The 21,347-nt window shown below is 48.9% G+C and overlaps 1 protein-coding gene across 2 annotated transcripts in view; it reads right to left on the reverse strand.

The window, feature by feature from the left end:
* The window catches only part of LOC149327899 (endothelin-converting enzyme 2-like), a 31,191-nt gene extending 16,376 nt beyond the window's left edge, over positions 1-14,815 (reverse strand). Inside the window, exons 1-2 of one of the 2 annotated variants that reach the window (XM_089562512.1) lie at positions 14,455-14,807; positions 1,871-3,006 (exon numbers count right to left, since the gene is read on the reverse strand). In XM_089562512.1, the coding sequence (XP_089418638.1) occupies positions 1,871-2,034 (164 nt within the window). In that variant the 5' untranslated portion in view covers positions 2,035-3,006; positions 14,455-14,807. Of the gene's footprint in view, positions 1-1,870; positions 3,007-14,454 lie in introns of those variants that run through there. The other variant, XM_089562513.1, reaches the window with a different exon arrangement.
* Between the last annotated feature and the right edge of the window lie 6,532 nt (positions 14,816-21,347).

Genomic DNA, 21,347 nt, shown 5'->3' on the forward strand with positions numbered 1-21,347 from the left:
CTGTCTGTCTGTCTGTCTGTCTGTCTGTCTGTCTGTCTGTCTGTCTGTCTGTCTGTCTGTCTGTCTGTCTGTCTGTCTGTCTGTCTGTCTGTCTGTCTGTCTGTCTGTCTGTCTGTCTGTCTGTCTGTCTGTCTGTCTGTCTGTCTGTCTGTCTGTCTGTCTGTCTGTCTGTCTGTCTGTCTGTCTGTCTGTCTGTCTGTCTGTCTGTCTGTCTGTCTGTCTGTCTGTCTGTCTGTCTGTCTGTCTGTCTGTCTGTCTGTCTGTCTGTCTGTCTGTCTGTCTGTCTGTCTGTCTGTCTGTCTGTCTGTCTGTCTGTCTGTCTGTCTGTCTGTCTGTCTGTCTGTCTGTCTGTCTGTCTGTCTGTCTGTCTGTCTGTCTGTCTGTCTGTCTGTCTGTCTGTCTGTCTGTCTGTCTGTCTGTCTGTCTGTCTGTCTGTCTGTCTGTCTGTCTGTCTGTCTGTCTGTCTGTCTGTCTGTCTGTCTGTCTGTCTGTCTGTCTGTCTGTCTGTCTGTCTGTCTGTCTGTCTGTCTGTCTGTCTGTCTGTCTGTCTGTCTGTCTGTCTGTCTGTCTGTCTGTCTGTCTGTCTGTCTGTCTGTCTGTCTGTCTGTCTGTCTGTCTGTCTGTCTGTCTGTCTGTCTGTCTGTCTGTCTGTCTGTCTGTCTGTCTGTCTGTCTGTCTGTCTGTCTGTCTGTCTGTCTGTCTGTCTGTCTGTCTGTCTGTCTGTCTGTCTGTCTGTCTGTCTGTCTGTCTGTCTGTCTGTCTGTCTGTCTGTCTGTCTGTCTGTCTGTCTGTCTGTCTGTCTGTCTGTCTGTCTGTCTGTCTGTCTGTCTGTCTGTCTGTCTGTCTGTCTGTCTGTCTGTCTGTCTGTCTGTCTGTCTGTCTGTCTGTCTGTCTGTCTGTCTGTCTGTCTGTCTCAGGTTGTAAAGAAGAAAAATGAAGCTTGCTCCGGAATCCTGACGAAAAACCGATCATCATGCTTGCACGCGTCTTGGAACCGGCTTATGCAAGAAATTGATTGTGGGTCGCCGACGTAGGTGGGTGAACTCTAATCAGTGGACTCACCCGGGCTCACTCATGCTATTTAAAGCCACGATCCGATTCGTGAGTGAGTCTAGACTCACGTTCAGATCATGATCTGAGTCATAAGTGATTCCGGACTCACGTTCAGATTTTGACCTGAGCAGTGAGTGAGTCGAGACGAACGTTCAGATCATGATCTGAGCTGTGGGTTCGGACTCACATTCACATCATGATCTGAGTCGAGGTGAGTCCGGGCTCATGTTCAGATTATGATCTGAGTCGAGGTAAGTCTGAGCTCACATTCAGATCATGATCCGAGTCGTGGTGATGCATGCTGACATTGAGATTTTATGAATAGTGGTCAGTCCGGTCGCGTTTAGTGTTCACTCGTAATACCTATTGCACTTAAATGAGCCCAGATGAGTCGTGAGTCGAAATGAGTGACTCCACATGAGTCATGAGTCGAAATGAGTGAGCCCAGATGAGTCGCGAGTCGAAATGAGCCAGTGAGACCAAATGAGTCGTGAGTTGAAAAGATTGAGTGAGCCTTGATAAGTCGTGAGTCTGCGTGAGGCGTGGCTCGTTATGAGTTCTTGACACCTGAAGGGAGGTGAGTTTGAGTGATCCCAAGTGAGTTGTAATCGTAAATGAGTGAGTTCATGAGTTGGAATGTGCCGAGGCTTTTATGACAGTGAGGCTCAGTGAGCGCTTAGGTTGACCAAAGTTTTGTGAGTGAGACTGAGTGAGCACTCGTGATTTTGCCGAGGTATGGTCGCTGATAGAGAAAAGCCGCGAACTATCGCTGCAGTCAGGAACCGAAGTTATCAAAGTATTGTACACTACAACGCACCTGTGAAGCAGGCTGTCGCCGGTGACGATGAAAGTTTTGCTGAAGCAGAACGCGCGGTGTATGAGCTGCACCTTCTGCTCGGTGCCGTAGAAGTTGACTAGCAGCTCCTGGTTAGCAAACCACGCCGCCACCTGAACCGTACACCAGGACATCAGAAGGTGCATCTGTTCCTCCCCGTACTTGTTCCACAAACTGAGGAAGGCACGAAGAAAGGGCACTGACTCGCTCAGGAACCCGACATCTTCATCGTCACGCAACCACACTCCGTAGTCGTTCAAAGCTCGCTTCTACCGCTCCAGCGTGAGGTTTGGGACGGAATTGTAGAATAACTCCTTTTTCATCTTGAACGTGGGATGTGCGGCAGCGTTCTTCCAGAGCTCGTCCCATATCTTTATTTCGACATTTCGTGTTTCTTCAAATGTCACTAGGTCACCTTGAATGGCGGTGCTACTTGCGGCATTGAATTTTGTTTTCAATACCTCGAAATAATGCTCCCTGCTGCCAGGGGAACGAAGTTGCTCCTTTGCCCTGCGGCCTAATATGAAGAAAGCTAGCGGTGGTCGCAGCAGCAGGTACTTTTTTCGCTTAGTATTGATTACCTCGAAAGTAAGGATACCTGCCCAACGAAGTTTCATGGACACGTGCAGCAGGGAGTGTAGGAAATCTGGACGGTGCGCCTTGAGAGGCCACACGATGTTCGCTCCCTCCAGCGCCAGCGCGACGTGTAGTAGTTCGTTGCAGCGGCCTCTTCCAACGCATTCGCAACTGAGGTAGAACGCTGCGGCGCGTTGCATCATATTTTGACCGCTCTTGGGTACGTTCATATCTCGAACAATGTGGTACATTCGAGTGAGAGCGGACAGGAGCGCAATGTCGTTGACGCTGGCTTCGTAGCGTCTGTTCCAGCCATCGCATACATAATGTGTGAAGCTGTCGCAAGGGTTCACAGAGACGTTTATGGACTCTTGCAGCCGCTTCGAGTAGGCGGCGCATGCCAGCGTGTCGCAGGTCTTGTATTGGCGTCCATGGGAGGGGCCTCGAAATGCCAGAAGCACAGTGGCGAAGACGGCTAGTAATAGGCAGGATGTCGCGGCGCAACATTTGATGCAGACGCGCCTCTTGGGGACCTCAGGGCTCTGAAAGGGTGCACCACAGAAAAATGAACTAGGTCGCCGCTACTTCGGGCTCGAGTTTTGTATGTGCGATATATCAGAAAGCACATGAATGTGTATAAAGTAATCCTTTGTCTGCTACACTCCTGCTTTTATTGTCCATCTGACCAAGCAAAAGGTCCCGGCCAAAACGAAATGTGCCCTTGCCTAAGCAGTTTGCAGAGCTGAAAATTTTAATATAACACAAATGAAAAAAGGTTGCAATGATGAGCAATAAAAGCTTAAATCCAGGCCTACTCATTTCTAACAATCATGAATCCTTTACCGCATCCTCAATGAAGACTTTCTTAAACCTGAGTCATATAGAATACATTTTATGGTTTACGGGGGTTTAACACCCTAAAGCGACGAAGGCTATGAGGGACGCCGTAGTGAAGGGCTCCGGAATTTCGACCACCTGGCATTCTTTAACGTGCACTGGCATCGCACAGTACACGGGGCACTAGAATTTTGCCTCAAATCAAATTTGACGCCGCGGCCAGGATCGAACCCGATATGACTGAGGTTTCATAAAGACTTAATTGAGGATGCGGTAACCAATTCATGATTCGTAAAAGTAAATACGCCTGGATTTGAATTTTTATTGCCCATCATTGCAACCATTTTTCATTGGTGTTCTATTAAGATTCTCGGCTCAACACACTGCTTAAAGCAAGGGCACATCTTGTTTTGGCCGGGGCCTTTTGCTTAGTCACGTGGACATTGCGAATGATTCAGGAGTGTAGCAAACAAAGGATTTTTTTTGTTATAATGCTTCAGGCGACTGACTACTTGGGAGGAGTGGGGCAAAACGGGGCATAAATATGGAAACGGTCGCCGTATTTTTTCTCAGACGTGAAAAAACATATTTCCGACTCATTCCCTAGCACCCCGGCATCACGTTTACCAAAGATGAAGGGTACTGCTTAATAGGAACACAGTCAGATGTAATTAAACTTAAAACATTAAAATGTCGCATTTTGCCCCACTCTATGACGTAAAATATAACAGTGCACAAGACCGACTGAGTAAAATCACCATACTATTCTTCCCTGCAACGAAAGCATAGGAATTTGGCTGCATTAACTGCTATAGGCAATCTTTTAGAGCCTACTCGAGAGATAGACTGTCGCCCTAGGTTCCTTATTCCTGGAACCCTTAAAATGGGGCGCGAAAGCTTTGGACATCAGTCTAGGTGGAACCTCTGTTCTTGGCCGCATCTTTCACAGCACCTAGGTTTTAACTAATGCATTTAGTCGATAAGTAATTTACTGTAAGTTATTTCTTTGTTGGAGGTTGTTTTTTATTTAACTTGCAGTTGCTGATTTGTCTGCGTGACTTAGTTTCTTTAACTTTCAGTTTCTTTACCCTTGTAAATTCTGTAAATATAATTCTTTGTTTCATGATCTTTATCATCAGCAGTCTCCTTCTTCATCACCGCCGAATCACCACTTTTGGAGAGGCCTGAGGCCCCCTGAAAAGCACAACGAACCCTATTTAAATTTACTACATCCATACACTTCTCGGTGTTCAACCCCTTCCTAATAACCTTTACAAGTATTACGGACAAGCTCAGGATACCAGACGCCGCAGGCACAACGCATGACGCTGTAACAGGTGGCTACAGTCCAACACTAACCCCTTCCCTAAGTCACAGTCTTCCATCGGGCTCTACGCCTGAGGTGACAGAGGAGGCCTCCATCGCCTTAGCCTTCGCACATTGGGATGCTAAATACATCTTAAACGAGTCTGTCCAGCATTGCCAGAGGCAAGATTCACACCCCTGCTTGGCACCTGTTGAACATCCCCACCCAAAATTTACCGCGCAGGGTAGAGCCCCGATATCTCCGAGCTTGCCTCTCCGCACAGGTTTCTTGACGTTTTCGGTGCGCTAGTCGGCATTCATTGTTTTGAAGCGGAAAGCTTTACTAGGATAGTCAACACCGCTCTTCGCGTGAGCCGGAGCCCAGATTTGCCACTTCTGCTCATGCGCGAAAGGAGTGATGTCACACCCGGCGCAGGTGGCCGCAGCAGTCGCCGCCTACTCGTCACTACTTAAAAAGAAATTGACGGGGGTTCAGCTTTGGTTAAGGATGATAGGTTGCGAAAGCAAAAGAGCAGCGCCTCCAACTGAAGGAACGCCGTGCGCCGCGTCTACAGGTCACGCGTGGCTACCGGCCGCCGCTGCGCGGGGACTCAAAGCGTTTACGGTAATTTTTTTTATATTTTGTTTTTGATGTTGTTGCGACTGAGAGAAAGAAAACATAATCTACAGCTGGTATGAGGTCACAGCGGCAGTAGCGCCACAGGTGCGCGGCGCGGCACGGCGTAACTGCAGCCGGGCTATCTGAAGCAGCGAATTGGTCGCCCATATTCACTCCGCTAAAGGTCAAATGTAACTGCGGCCGGATCACGCGAAGGCTTGAAAGTGCGAGTAGTATTGCTTTCGCAATAAAAGAAACTGCGCAGACGCTGGGAATCGAACCAGGGCCTTCGGCCTTTGAAGCGGACGCGCTACCACTCCGTCACTAAGGTTCAATGTTTGAGCGTGAATAAAGCTGCATCTAGTGAATGCATGGGTTTCACTTGGAAAGAAACTGCGTCGTGTATGGGAATCGAACCAGGGCCTTCGGCATTTGAAGCGGAGGCGCTACCACTCCGTCACGAAGGTTCAATGTTTGAGCGTGAATAAAGCCGCATCTAGTGAATGCATGGGTTTCACTTGGAAAGAAACTGCGTCGTGTATGGGAATCGAATCAGGGCGTTCGGCCTTTGAAGCGGAGGCGCTACCACTCCGTCACTAAGGTTCAATGTTTGAGCGTGAATAAAGCCGCATCTAGTGAATGCATGGGTTTCACTTGGAAAGAAACTGCGTCGTGTATGGGAATCGAACCAGGGCGTTCGGCCTTTGAAGCGGAGGCGCTACCACTCCGTCACGAAGGTTCAATGTGTGAGCGTGAATAAAGCCGCATCTAGTGAATGCATGGGTTTCGCTTGGAAAGAAACTGCGTCGTGTATGGGAATCGAACCAGGGCGTTCGGCATTTGAAGCGGAGGCGCTACCACTCCGTCACGAAGGTTCAATGTTTGAGCGTGAATAAAGCCGCATCTACTGAATGCATGGGTTTCACTTGGAAAGAAACTGCGTCGTGTATGGGAATCGAACCAGGGCCTTCGGCCTTTGAAGCGGAGGCGCTACCACTCCGTCACGAAGGTTCAATGTTTGAGCGTGAATAAAGCCACATCTAGTGAATGCATGGGTTTCACTTGGAAAGAAACTGCGTCGTGTATGGGAATCGAACCAGGGCGTTCGGCATTTGAAGCGGAGGCGCTACCACTCCGTCACGAAGGTTCAATGTTTGAGCGTGAATAAAGCCGCATCTAGTGAATGCATGGGTTTCACTTGGAAAGAAACTGCGTCGTGTATGGGAATCGAACCAGGGCGTTCGGCATTTGAAGCGGAGGCGCTACCACTCCGTCACGAAGGTTCAATGTTTGAGCGTGAATAAAGCCGCATCTAGTGAATGCATGGGTTTCACTTGGAAAGAAACTGCGTCGTGTATGGGAATCGAACAGGGCCTTCGGCCTTTGAAGCGGAGGCGCTACCACTCCGTCACTAAGGTTCAATGTTTGAGCGTGAATAAAGCCGCATCTAGTGAATGCATGGGTTTCACTTGGAAACAAACTGCGTCGTGTATGGAAATCGAACCAGGGCGTTCGGCCTTTGAAGCGGAGGCGCTACCACTCCGTCACTAAGGCTCAATGTTTGAGCGTGAATAAAGCCGCATCTAGTGAATGCATGGGTTTCACTTGGAAAGAAACTGCGTCGTTGATGGGAATCGAACCAGGGCCATCGGCCTTTGAAGCGGAGGCGCTACCACTCCGTCACGAAGGTTCAATGTTTGAGCGTGAATAAAGCCGCATCTAGTGAATGCATGGGTTTCACTTGGAAAGAAACTGCGTCGTGTATGGGAATCGAACCAGGGCGTTCGGCATTTGAAGCGGAGGCGCTACCACTCCGTCACGAAGGTTCAATGTTTGAGCGTGAATAAAGCCGCATCTAGTGAATGCATGGGTTTCACTTGGAAAGAAACTGCGTCGTGTATGGGAATCGAACCAGGGCGTTCGGCATTTGAAGCGGAGGCGCTACCACTCCGTCACGAAGGTTCAATGTTTGAGCGTGAATAAAGCCGCATCTAGTGAATGCATGGGTTTCACTTGGAAAGAAACTGCGTCGTGTATGGGAATCGAACCAGGGCCTTCGGCCTTTGAAGCGGAGGCGCTACCACTCCGTCACTAAGGTTCAATGTTTGAGCGTGAATAAAGCCGCATCTAGTGAATGCATGGGTTTCACTTGGAAAGAAACTGCGTCATGTATGGGAATCGAACCAGGGCGTTCGGCATTTGAAGCGGAGGCGCTACCACTCCGTCACGGAGGTTCAATGTTTGAGCGTGAATAAAGCCGCATCTAGTGAATGCATGGGTTTCACTTGGAAAGAAACTGCGTCGTGTATGGGAATCGAACCAGGGCGTTCGGCATTTGAAGCGGAGGCGCTACCACTCCGTCACTAAGGTTCAATGTTTGAGCGTGAATAAAGCCGCATCTAGTGAATGCATGGGTTTCACTTGGAAAGAAACTGCGTCGTGTATGGGAATCGAACCAGGGCGTTCGGCCTTTGAAGCGGAGGCGCTACCACTCCGTCACTAAGGTTCAATGTATGAGCGTGAATAAAGCCGCATCTAGTGAATGCATGGGTTTCACTTGGAAAGAATCTGCGTCGTGTATGGGAATCGAACCAGGGCCTTCGGCCTTTGAAGCGGAGGCGCTACCACTCCGTCACGAAGGTTCAATGTTTGAGCGTGAATAAAGCCGCATCTAGTGAATGCATGGGTTTCACTTGGAAAGAAACTGCGTCGTGTATGGGAATCGAACTAGGGCGTTCGGCATTTGAAGCGGAGACGCTACCACTCCGCAACGAATGCTCAAGTTTTGAGCATGAATAAAGGCGCATGTAGTGAATACATGGGTTTCATAAATAAAATAAAATGAATAAAAATAAAATAGAAATAAAAAATAAAAGTGAGCAAAGGAAGATTAAAAACAATAACAATAAGAAATGAAACAAATATCAAAATAAATTGAAAAACAAAATATGCAAAAGAAAAAATAAGGAAAGAAATGAAAATGAAAATAAAAAGAAAAAAAGAAAAATAACATAAAAATAAAAAGAAACAAAACAAAAAATGACAAAAATACAAAAAAACTGCGCCAGGATGCGCTTTCGCCTTGCAGCACTTTAGAGAGCCAAAGTGCCCCCTGAATTTTAACCGCGCCGATTACCGTCTCCTCCTCCGCCTCCGCACAGGCAGTGTGTGAACGGCAGAACGCCCCCACTGTTATCGTGGTGCTCCCAGTGCATTGTGCGCGAACTGCGACAGCCATGACGTCAAACCAAGCCTAACTACAGCTTTTCGCTTGCGTATCCAGGCTTAAGCAGAGCTAAGCCACTGCCTAATTTTTTTTCTTTTGTACGTTAAGACTTTCCTAGAGAGCGGAAAAACACGCGCACAGCTTTTAGAGAAAGCAACAAAGCCATTACATTTACTTTAGTCCAACCGAACCATGATAGAATATCGCGTTTTGCTCAGCATCTAGCATGCTGCTAAAATGATTTTATCTCAGTCACCAGGGGCGCGAAAATTCTATAACTTTGCATAACATGACACCAATAAACAACGGTAATTCCTAACCTGCACTAACTTTGGACACCAGGTTGATTTAGCTGCACAGTTCTGACAAGTCTAAAGGACAAAATGCTGCGCCTTTTCAGCACCTTTCTATGATGCTCATGCGGCGGGTCATAACGCATAAATACCAAGGTAGCATGTTAGCTCATTTAAATCCGACGGGGTGGTAAGTAACAAGCTGTTGCGTTTTGCTCCGTGCATCGTTCTGCCCCACTATCCCCTTTTATTTCCACAAAAACTTTTATGGAACGTGAATATCAGGCAAATAGTTTATTCGGAGCTGTCTAGTAATCCACTCGCCTAAAATGTCTCATGGTATGATGGACCGTTCATACTGTAGCCTGCAGAAACAAAAAATTCAGGGGCACTTTGTCTATCTAAAGTGCGTAGGGGCGAAAGCGTTTTCCGCGCCACTTTGCCTATATGACACTGGTGACGTCACCACTGGATGACTTCACACATAATTGATGACGAAGTAATGACCAATTACTAATTAGCGACTAATTACAGGTTAATGACTAAAAAAAAATTCTCTGCCTCTCCCGTAACCGAGAGTAGAGTAAGCATGAAATGTTTACGGGCCTGTCATCTCGGTGGACACCCGAACCGCACCGTACAGGAAGGGAGGAACGCCACCACCCGTTCAGCGCGATGCCTTGCCATTTGAACGCAAGGTTTTTTGAGGAAAGGAAATGGCGCAGTAATTCTCTGCCATCTCGGTGGACACCCGAACCGCACCGTAATGGAAGGGAGGAACGCCACCACCCGTTCGGCGCAATGCCTTGCCCTTTGAACGCAGCGCTTCTCCCCCGGATCACGTATGACAACGAAGTGTAACGTGGCATTTATGTGCTTTTTGCACGCGTTAGTAGAAATCGGAAATTATAATTCCGTGCATTATCAAACCCACAGCTCCACTGATATCTTGATAAACATTGAGAAGGCACTGGCAGCAGTTATTTTTTGTCTCGTTTGGAGACCAACCGGCGCTTGCATGCCGGTCGCGTAGGAGGGCTTAGAGAGTCTCGTTAAATCTTGTTAAGTCTCGTACGGTGCCCGGATGTTCTCGTTTCAGAACCCGGATGACTGGAATTCAGTGCCCGGATGAGTGGATTTCAGTTCCCGGATAACTGGAATTCAGTGCCCGGATAACTGGATTTCAGTGCCCGGATGAGTGGATTTCAGTTCCCGGATAACTGGAATTCAGTGCCCGGATAACTGGAATTCAGTGCCCGGATGAGTGGATTTCAGTGCCCGGATGATGGCTCTCGGTCTCGGCGTGACGTCACCACACTGCCGACAACGGGAGCTAAAAGCATTTCATGCTTAAAAATCAGGGGGCACTTTGGCTCTCTAAAGTGCTGCAAGGCGAAAGCGTTTCCTGGCCACTGTTTGTTTTTATTTACTTTTTATTTTTCATATTTAGTTTTTATTTAATTTTTTGCTCTTTTCTTAATTTTATTGTTTTTATCTTTAATTCCACATCTTATTTTTATTTTGTTTTTGTTTTCTTCTTTTTTTCCCCTTTTCTTGACTACTACTTTTACTTTATTTATGAAGCCCATGCATTCACTAGATGCGCCTTTATTCATGCTGGATCCTTGAGCCTTTTAAGCAGTGACGCCGAAAGGCGGACGAATTTGCCGACGCGTCTGTCGACACTTCTGCCGACGTGTCTGTCGACACGGCTGCCGACGCGTCTGCTAACGACATTATGAGGCATTAAAGGATTTCGCCTTAATACTAATTAACTGCTAATTAATGACGCTTAAGCTCGCCTTTAGTAGTGGAACGCGACAGCGTGTTGTAGCGCTGCCAGGCAGTCCACGGAACGCCACCACCCGTTCGGCGCGTTGCCTTGCCCTTTTAACGCGACGCTTTTTGGGAAAAGAAAATTACGCTGTAATTCTCTGTCATCTCGGTGGACACCCTAACCGCACCGTACAGGAAGGGAGGAACACCACCACCCGTTCGGCTCGACGCCTTGCCATTTGAACGCAATGCTTTTTAAGCATGAAATGCTTTTATTAAGCATGAAATGCTTTTAGCTCCCGTTGTCGGCAGTGTGGTGACGTCACGCCGAGACCAAGCGCCAACATCCGGGCACTGAAATCCACTCATCCGGGCACTGAAATCCACTCATCCGGGCACTGATATCCACTCATCCGGGCACTGAATTCCAGTCATCCGGGCACTGAAATCCAGTCATCCGGGCACTGAATTCCAGTCATCCGGGCACTGAAATCCAGTCATCCGGGCACTGAATTCCAGTCATCCGGGCTCTGAAACGAGAACATCCGGGCACCGTACGAGACTTAGCGAGATTTAACGAGACTCTCTAAGCCCTCCTACGCGACCGGCATGCAAGCGCCGGTTGGTCTCCAAACGAGACAAAAATAACTGCTGCCAATGCCTTCTCAATGTTTATCAAGATATCAGTGGAGCTGTGGGTTTGATAATGCACGGAATTATAATTTCCGATTTCTAATAACGCGTGCAAAAACCACATAAATGCCATGTTGCACTTCGTTGTCGTACGTGATCCGGGGGAGAAGCGCTGCGTTCAAAGAGCAAGGCATCGCGCCGAACGCGTGGTGGCGTTCCTCCCTTCCTTTACGGCGCGGTTCGGGTGTCCACCGAGATGGCAGAGAATTACTGCGCCATTTCCTTTCCTCAAAAAACCTTGCGTTCAAATGGCAAGGCATCGCGCTGAACGGGTGGTGGCGTTCCTCCCTTCCTGTACGGTGCGGTTCGGGTGTCCACCGAGATGACATTAGGCCCGTAAACATTTCATGCTTACTCTACTCTCGTTTACGGGAGAGGCAGAGATTTTTAGCTCCCGTTGTCGGCAGTGTGGTGACGTCACGTCGAGACCGACAGCCATCATCCGGGCACTGAAATCCACTCATCCGGGCACTGAAATCCACTCATCCGTGCACTGAATTCCAGTCATCCGGGCACTGAAATCCACTCATCCGGGCACTGAAATCCACTCATCCGGGCACTAAAATCCACTCATCCGGGCACTGAAATCCACTCATCCGGGCACTGAAATCCACTCATCCGGGCACTGAATTCCAGTCATCCGGGCTCTGAAACGAGAACATCCGGGCACCGTACGAGACTTAACGAGATTTAACGAGACTCTCTAAGCCCTCCTACGTGACCGGCATGCAAGCGCCGGTTGGTCTCCAAACGAGACAAAAAATAACTGCTGCCAGTGCCTTCTCAATGTTTATCAAGATATCAGTGGAGCTGTGGGTTTGATAATGCACGGAATTATAATTTCCGATTTCTAATAACGCGTGCAAAAAGCACATAAATGCCACGTTACACTTCGTTGTCATACGTGATCCGGGGGAGAAGCGCTGCGTTCAAAGGGCAACGCATCGCGCCGAACGGGTGGTGGCGTTCCTCCCTTCCTTTACGGTGCGGTTCGGGTGTCCACCGAGATGGCAGAGAATTACTGCGCCATTTCCTTTCCTCAAAAAACCTTACGTTCAAATGGCAAGGCATCGCGCTGAGCGGGTGGTGGCGTTCCTCCCTTCCTGTACGGTGCGGTTCGGGTGTCCACCGAGATGACATTAGGCCCCTAAACATTTCATGCTTACTCTTCTCTCGTTTACGGGAGAGGCAGAGAATTTTAAGCATGGAATGCTTTTAGCCCCCGTTGTCGGCAGTGTGGTGACGTCACGCCGAGACCGAGAGCCATCATCCGGGCACTGAAATCCACTCATCCGGGCACTGAATTCCAGTCATCCGGGCACTGAATTCCAGTCATCCGGGCACTGAAATCCAGTCATCCGGGCACTGAAATCCAGTCATCCGGGCACTGAATTCCAGTCATCCGGGCTCTGAAACGAGAACATCCGGGCACCGTACGAGACTTAACGAGATTTAACGAGACTCTCTAAGGCCTCCTACGCGACCGGCATGCAAGCGCCGGTTGGTCTCCAAACGAGGCAAAAAATAACTGCTGCCAGTGCCTTCTCAACGTTTATCAAGATATCAGTGGAGCTGGGGGTTTGATAATGCACGGAATTATAATTTCCGATTTAAGAATAACGCGTGCAGAAAGCACATAAGTGCCACGTTACACTTCGTTCTCATAAGTGATCTCTTAGGGGCTTCGCGCATCGAAGCAAAGCCGCGCAGGCGCACAGGGGCCCGGGGGAGAAGCGCTGCGTTCAAAGGGCAAGGCATCGCGCCGAACTGGTGGTGGCGTTCCTCCCTTCCTTTACGGTGCGGTTCGGGTGTCCACGGAGATGGCAGAGAATTACTGCGCCATTTCCTTTCCTCAAAAAACCTTGCGTTCAAATGGCAAGGCATCGCGCTGAACGGGTGGTGGCGTTCCTCCCTTCCTGTACGGTGCGGTTCGGGTGTCCACCGAGATGACATTAGGCCCGTAAACATTTCATGCTTACTCTACTCTCGTTTACGGGAGAGGCAGAGATTTTTTGAGGCAAGGAAATGGAGCAGTAATTCTCTGTCATATCGGTGGACACCCGAACGGCATCGTAAAGGAAGGGAGGAACGCCACCACACGTTCGGTGCGATGCCTTGCCCTTTGAACGCAACGCTTTTTGAGGAAAGGAAAAATCTCTGTCATCTCGGTGGTCACCCGAACCGCACCGTACAGGAAGGGAGGAAGTGGGAGTGAGAGAAGAAAGACGGGCGGTAATGAAGAAACTAAAAATTGTATTTGCGGAAAGGAAATTTCTCAATAACTGTCTCGCATATCTCGGTAACACCCTTCAAAACGCGGACACATCCGCCGACAAGGCTGCCGACACGGCTGCTAACGACCGTATGAGGCATTAAAGGCTTTCGCCTTAATACCGGGCGACTGGGCAGCGGCGAAAACCTGGAGCAAATTTTTTCCAGAGAACGCGCGTCCATTGTGCTTTTTTGCCTATGGTGTGCGTTTAAATCTTACGATATACGCACTGTTTGTCCGCATTGCATTATTAACTGATCTGCCTGCATCAGTTATTGTCAATATAAAGCTCGCCGAATGTAGCCGTAGTGGTCAAAAACGTGCAAAATTCCCGGTAGCTGCCATGACCAGTAGACATTACAGCCTGTTACTACCCATCTGGGAACGAAACTTTTCAGCAGCGTTTGTTGTTTTCCTGTGTGCAGTGTGCGTTCAAGTACACATAGTTTCTATCCTTTCCTTAGCAACAACTCTCAGTTACATCCTCCACAAAAATATTAAAACGTGCCACAAAACGGCAATGCAGCACTGCAGGACAAGACCAGCCAAATTTTGATAATACGCAGCTTCAGGCCACAATCAGCAGGCAGCAAGCAGCAGCGAGTGGGAAACAACAGAACTAGAAAAGCAGGAGCAATGGTGGGACATACGCACTCTGATTCAAAAGGATATTATTGGCGCAAGTTTAAATTGACTCATTTTAATACTATGGTTTCCTGTGAGCCTCCTTGATGAAGGGTTAAAATAGAAATTTTCACTGAAAAATTCTATGAGCTCATGAACATATTTAATTCCCCACGAACTTGCGACAATGCAAAATATCTCCTACTTGAAATGCAGTAGACTCCCTGCGGTGCTTTTAGGTGGGCCCAATGGGGTCCGTGATGAAAGTAGTACAGCGCTAGAGACGTCATCACTCATGGAAATTCGTTAAAACCTATCCTTCGTTTTTCGCAGTGCGTTGCTTACCGTAATCCGAAACCCCGAAGGCTTCTTACCATCTTGAGGGCGCTCTACGGTGGGATGCGGCCGCGCGCTCTGAGACCTCGCGTTCGGCTGGTCTGCAGGGCAGCTCGGCTTGGTCGCTTCCACAGCCTCGACGCCGGCTTGGTCTGCAGACGCCTTGCGTATGGTGCGCGTCGTGTGCTGCGGTTCTGCGTCAGTGCTCTGGACTTGCTCAGCTGGAACGGTGGCGAGGTCACCAGGAACGCCGCCTGTGGCAGCAGCAGCTGACTCGTCGCTTGCTGTTGGGAGCATCGCTTGTCCCTCGCTCGAAGCTGGCACTATGGTGCGCTCTGTTTCCGTGGGGCCGAGCGGTTGTAATCGGCTCGCGGTGACGTCACCGCGCTCAGTAGTCGGGAGCTGGGACGACGTTGGCAGCTCATCATTTCTGGTGGTACCAGAAACGCCTGCAGCTCTAATCGCCGATGTCTCGGCGAGCGCTTCATGCTTGCCTGCCTGGTCACAAGCCTGCTTACCATCATCGGCGACTTGGTAGGTTCTTGTGTCGCTGCGATGATCGGGTGATCTCTCGGCGCCTCTTTTTCTCTTCTTACGCGAGGCTCTGGATGAGTCCTTCTCCTGTTCTGTGTCTTTCGCGTGTTGGGCGGCTTTCTTTGTCGCCTTCTTGGAGATTCTGGAGGACTTTGGCGTCTTCGTGCCATCCTTGGCCGGAGGGCCGAGGTCCATGACCGACGCTGCAGGAAGGATGCTTCTTCTTTGTCACGTGCGAGCGCTTCACGTGCGCACGCATTTTTTTTTGACCACGCGCGAAAATACAATAAAAACACAGAATTCCAAGAGAACGTAGAAACCTACACCAGTGCACAGCTACAGGTGCTACAGAGAAGGACATCAACAAGAATTCTGTCCATAGGGAGTTAAACCAGACTACGTGGCAGAATCCGGAGCGGCGAAATTCGAATGCGGCTTATGCAAATATGATCCCAATGAAATCACTTATTTTAAGTGTCTGACAGATAAACGAAAGCTCGAGTTAGAAGGCGCAGGGCGACGGAATCAAAGTGCACTGTTAGTGGTTGTAAGAACAGATTTGCTGCACTGTCGCAAGAGCTGTTGGATGATGCGACTGGAGAAGAAGATATTGTCACGTTGTAGTGACGGCAGTCCAGCGGTCAGGAATACACCAACAAGACTTGGAAACGAAGCTCTTTATTTGGGCTGACTTGCGCCCTCAAAAGAACTGAATCACTCGGCGGCGGCGTAAGCAACAAACGTGCTCGTCAATCGTCGAACTATGAATGTCCTCCGCTCGCGGCATCGCTCAATTTAAAGCCGGCAAGGAAACTTCCAGATAGCAGGACAAGATCATCTAGAGTAATCTGGAAAAACTTAGATGCAGCCTTTCATGGCTGCGATCAATCGAGATTAGACTGGTCGCTTCTCGCGTCACGAACAAAAATGATAACAGCCCTTTCCTGCAGCCTTGAGCGTGAACGAACAAACACTACAATGATACGTGGCATTACCCCCCTTCCAAAGAAGCATCGTCTCGATGCTTTAAAATGAAAATAAAACTTCGAGTCCTTTAGCGTTCATAATATGGCTTCAGGCGTACGACATGTACGACTTCCGGGCGTGGGTGGCGTCGCTGAGATGCTGTCATGCCGTCGGGGATGACTTCATAGTCGAGGTCACCGATGCGGCGGAGAACCCTGTACGGGCCAAAGTAGCGTCGCAGCAACTTTTCGCTCAATCCACGGCGGCGAACTGGCGTCCATATCCAAACCCGATCACCTGGCTTGTAATGCGTGTCTCGTCGGCGCAGATTGTAGCGTCGGGCGTCGGTGTGCTGCTGGTCTTGAATGCGAAGCCGCGCAAGTCTTCGGGCTTCCTCGGCGCGATGAAGGTAGGCAGCGACGTCGAGGTTGTCTTCGTCGGAAACGTGCGGGAGCATTGCGTCGAGTGTTGTCGTGGGCTTCCTGCCGTATACCAGCTGGAATGGAGTAAACCTGGTTGTCTCCTGGGCGGCAGTATTATAGGCGAAGATCACGTAGGGCAGAATAGAGTCCCACGTCTTGTGTTCGGCGTCGATGTACATGGAGAGCATGTCTGCGATGGTCTTGTTCAGACGCTCTGTCAGTCCGTTGGTTTGCGGATGATAGGCAGTTGTCCTCCGATGGCTTGTCTGGCTGTACTTTAAAATGGCTTGCGTCAGCTCCGCTGTAAATGCCGTCCCTCTGTCTGTGATGACACTTCAGGGGCGCCGTGTCGCAGGAGAATTTGTTCGACAAAAAAATTTTGCGACTTCCGTTGCGGTACCATTAGGCAACGCTTTTGCTTCGGCGTATCGGGTCATGTAGTCGGTGGCCACGATGATCCATTTGTTACCTGATGATGAAGTCGGAAAGGGGCCGAGGAGGTCCATTCCTATTAGCTGAAAGGGCTTAGTTGGAGGTGGTATGGGGTTCAGAAGTCCGGCTGGTCTAATCGGAGGCGTTTTGCGTCGCTGACACTCACGGCACGTTTTCACATGATGGGAAACGTCGGTAGCTAGCCGCGGCCAATAGTACTTCTCCTGGATGCGGTGCAACGTGCGAGCAATCCCGAGATGCCCCGCAGTCGGCTCGTCATGACATGCCTGCATAATTTCTTGCCTAAGATTCTTGGGCACGACAAGAAGATGTACTGTCCTGTTCGACGCGAAGTTCTTCTTCAGGAGGACATTATTGTGAACGACGAAGCACGACAGTTGGCGCTTGAACCCTCGGGGAGGCGGTGCGGTCTTGCCTTTCAGGTAATCAACTAGGCTTTGCAATTCAGGATCCGAGCGCTGCTGCTCTGCGAAACTGCTGGCGCTTACCGGTCCTAAGAAAGCGTCGTCGTCTTCTTCTTCGCTGGCTGCGTCGACGGGGGCTCGCGACAAGCAGTCTGCGTCGGAATGCTTGCGGCCAGATTTGTAGACTACAGTTATGTCGAATTCTTGAAGACGCGGGCTCCAACGGGCAAGGCGGCCGGAGGGACATTGCATTCAAGCATAGCGTTCTTGACACAGGAACATAGCCGGTTGTGTCCAGTCACAAGATATAAGGGTACCAGTGCCCTTCCACCCCTGATAAAAGAGCAAGAGAAGAGACTGAAACGCCAGGAAAGGCTGCAGTCTCTATTAGGGCCAACATTCCCCAAACGCCATTTGACTTGAGCAAGTGGTGCAGTGACTCAGCAGGAAGAAGTTGCGGTACTCGTGCGCCCAAACAAAACGCCCCTGGTATTTGTAGACCGAGTTACGGCACAGGACCGCCGTTATGAATAGCAGCTGGCTTATAAGGGGTGGGACGACTGATGCAGTCGTTACGGCTCAGGAACAACCAGCAGGTCCCTCAGGAGGACTTTTCGCGCCATGGAAACGTTTGTCATGGAAAAGTTTGGAGTAGACTTTGTAAATTTTCAGCCATAGCTGTATAAGGACCCCATTAGCTGCCAGTCTAGACTGGTGGCAAAGGTAGCGGCGGACGCTTCTCGGCAGGCACACGAACAGAGCCGTGAAAGGATGGAGAAGACAACGAAAGTAAAAAGACAGCAAGGGGTGCAGTAGTGGAGGGCTACGAAAAAGGTCTGGATCACTGCGGCGACCCGCACTTGAGCAATTCGAAAGCGAAAGTCCACAGGCTTTATGACGTTCGTGGTTGTTCTGACGTCTATGTACCATATCGACGTCCATAGTTATTTTGATGTCTAAGTGTAATTTTCGCGTTTAATTGATCACCTAATTACACCTCATACACCAAATTTTTCCCAAAGCAACGATCATACTTACAACTTTCACACATTTATCTTGAGAGCGACGTAATCGTGCAGACAAATTTTCGGACACTTATTGCTTACGAAACAGAGCCATATAATGCTCTCGCATTAACAATATAGATCACCGGGAATTCTTTGCCTGTACTGAGACCGCACATCCGAACGCGCTCTAATCTGAGAGTGTTAGCTGCATCATAGGGGGAAAAATTATTTCCTCGGTTATCAAGTTACCTGGCTGGCTTGGGGCAACTTATATCACCAAACCGAACAGCAAATGCACATACAGATTCGAATGCGATCGCATTCGTGCGCGACCCGTGATGTAATTGGGTGTCCCTGTGATTTTTCTATTTACATCTCCATCGGCACCCCTGCCCAGCAAAGCACCGAGAATGCTGAAAGGAAGGAGGGTGAGAGGTTGGTTCGTTGATTGGGGTTTAACGTCCCAATGCGACTCACGCTATGATGGACGCCGTAGTGAAGGGCTCAGCGACAGAAGGTCACTGAGGGCATACAAAATAAATATGAGATTTATTTGCTTTCTAGTCGGGCTGTAATGATTGTGCTGTAACCATTTTTCTCCTGACGTAGAAAAAATATTAAATTGCACGAGGCATAACCATCCGGTTCTGTATGCGAAGAAGGAAAGGAGAGGCGAAAAACAGCAAACGCGATGATAACAGGCTTACTAAGGTATTCCGACCTTTGTAGTTGTAATGGTGAAATTATATAGAGACATGATTACGTCTAGGTGTTGGGCCGTCGCTTTTCCGCCTCTACATTTCTTTCTGATGGACTCAAGGTATCAATATGGCCATGGTTGATAAGCTATCGACATTTGAGTAGTTGTCACAAAAACGAAATAAGCTAGATCGAGCTGCACAGAAGGAGACAACTTTTCACACCTCCTCCGCCGATGCTGTTGGCGCTGTGTTCCCGTTGTTATCACATCACTACGCAGAGCTAACCTACAAAACAGCCGCTCCATTGAAACCAGGCGTGCCCTATGCGAGGTCATGTCGGAAGGGAAACCTCCGGCGCCCCAGTGGAATTTCTCCGTGAAGTGGAACGAACCCCAGGATGGGCCGCAGAGGTGATCCACTGGAGCTCGCCAACGTTTTTCAATCAAACTGTGGCCAGAGCACTTTTCTCGGAACGGCAGGAATTCACATGCTGAATGTTATATACATTGTGCAGGTAATGAGAGGCGGTAATTTTTTCATAGGTTAAAAGCGTATTTGAAGCCTATTCATAACTCCGGCTTCTAAGCAACACCCGAAATATCTTAAGATAAAGCTTCTGCGCCAAATTGCTGTCCCTGAGCCACCACCGCCTTTTTCCTTGCCACAAAGAAAACGAGCGCACGAAATAAAATCTATGATAAAGTGTGACATAAGAGCTGCCTTAACGCGATTCAACATAGGCTGTACATGAGCATACATTAACACTTCTTCTTGGGCGAGTTGGTGCATACTTGATTTGAAGAAAATAGCGCCAGAGCATGCAAACCACGAAAAGACAAGGACGAGACACAAAGCGCTACTCACAACTAATTTTATTGAAACCAGGCAGCGCCTTTATATGGCGAAGTTTCACTGAAAAAGAGGGAGGAGAGCAGGAAAGGTAAAGATATCAAAGCGACCATCACAGCGAGCACACATGAGGAAGCGGTAACCAAAACAAAAACAAAAAAGTTAACAAAGATTATTTAAGGGCGGCATCTAAAAATTCGAACTCGGATGAAAAAAGTGAAACAGATGGGGTGCTGACACACCTATTGCCAAGTTTTCTTTTATGAAAAGCCTCCAGACATTCACGTGCCTTCTTATCTGCGCTTTTGCCAAGAATCTTAGTCTGACTGAATCGTGCCTCGCATCCGTCGCCACCCATAATATGCGCTACCAAATGTGCATATTTATCCTTTAAATCTGATAAATTTCGGGCATGTTCCCCCAAGCGCTCGTTGATGCAACGCCCAGTCACAATAGCGCTTTGTGTCTCGTCCTTGTCTTTTCGTGGTTTGCATGCTCTGGCGCTATTTTCTTGAAATCAACATGAGCATACGGCAGTAGATACACTACGCGCGCTATTTTGAAATCTTGCTTGAGACAGCTCTCGAATGCTTGAGATGTCATTAACGTGCTGCATTTCCTTAAAATGTCTGTGTCCTGAGTTTTAGTTTAGCATCAATATTTGCGAGAATTATTCTTCGTTTCAGCCAACAATATGGCATGCTTACAATACTGCAAGAAAACACTGTAGACTGAGTAAGTCGAAATATAAAAACTGATTTTCCCTAACGCCACGCATTCTGTTAACTTTATTTGCAGAAGCGGTGTGCTTTCCTGACTGCCACGAGAGGTGTGTTCTGGGCTCATTGGCGCACAACGACCATCGTCAAAGAGTGGAGAACACAATCAGGGGAGACCCCTAGCGTCGTCTTCGTTCATAGAACAGAATTCAGTTCAGCGGCAGTCACCTGCATTGAAAGCAGATTTGTTCAGCTGCCCTTCCTGCGCCAACGTTTCAGCGAACATTGCCGAGGTTACGAGACACAAGCACCGTGAGACAGGAGAGCCAATTAGATGCTCCGAGGACCTAGCGGAGTTAGCGAAGTGTGATGGTAGTAGAAATGTGCGGTGCCACAGAGGAGGACGACCGTATGAGTGTCCGATGTGCCCTTTCACAACTGAAGACTCTATAACATTAACTCGGCACAAGCATACGCACACTGGCGAAAGCCCCATCAATCGCGACACGTGTCCTAAACCTGCAGGGTCTAGAAGTGGGACTCTACATGACAGTACGCTCCCCAACGAGAAACCTTCAGAGTGCGATATAGAAATTCTTACAGCTGCACACTCTTCACCCTTAACTCGAGGCAAACGTACGCACACTGAGGAAAAAACGTTCAACTGCAAGATGTGCCCTTTTCGCTTTTCGCTTCGAGATATCCGGGCTTAATCTTAGCTAAGCCACAGCTAATTTTTTTTTGCGTTAGGGCTGACGTGCAGGAGGAAAATAGCTTGAAGTTCATCGCATCAAAGCACATAAAATACAGTATCAAACCCAACGTTCAGCACAAAACTTGGACAGCT

The sequence above is a fragment of the Amblyomma mixtum genome, chromosome 10 (genome assembly GCF_055824585.1).
Source record: "Amblyomma mixtum isolate Tamu chromosome 10, ASM5582458v1, whole genome shotgun sequence".
Taxonomy (NCBI): domain Eukaryota; kingdom Metazoa; phylum Arthropoda; class Arachnida; order Ixodida; family Ixodidae; genus Amblyomma; species Amblyomma mixtum.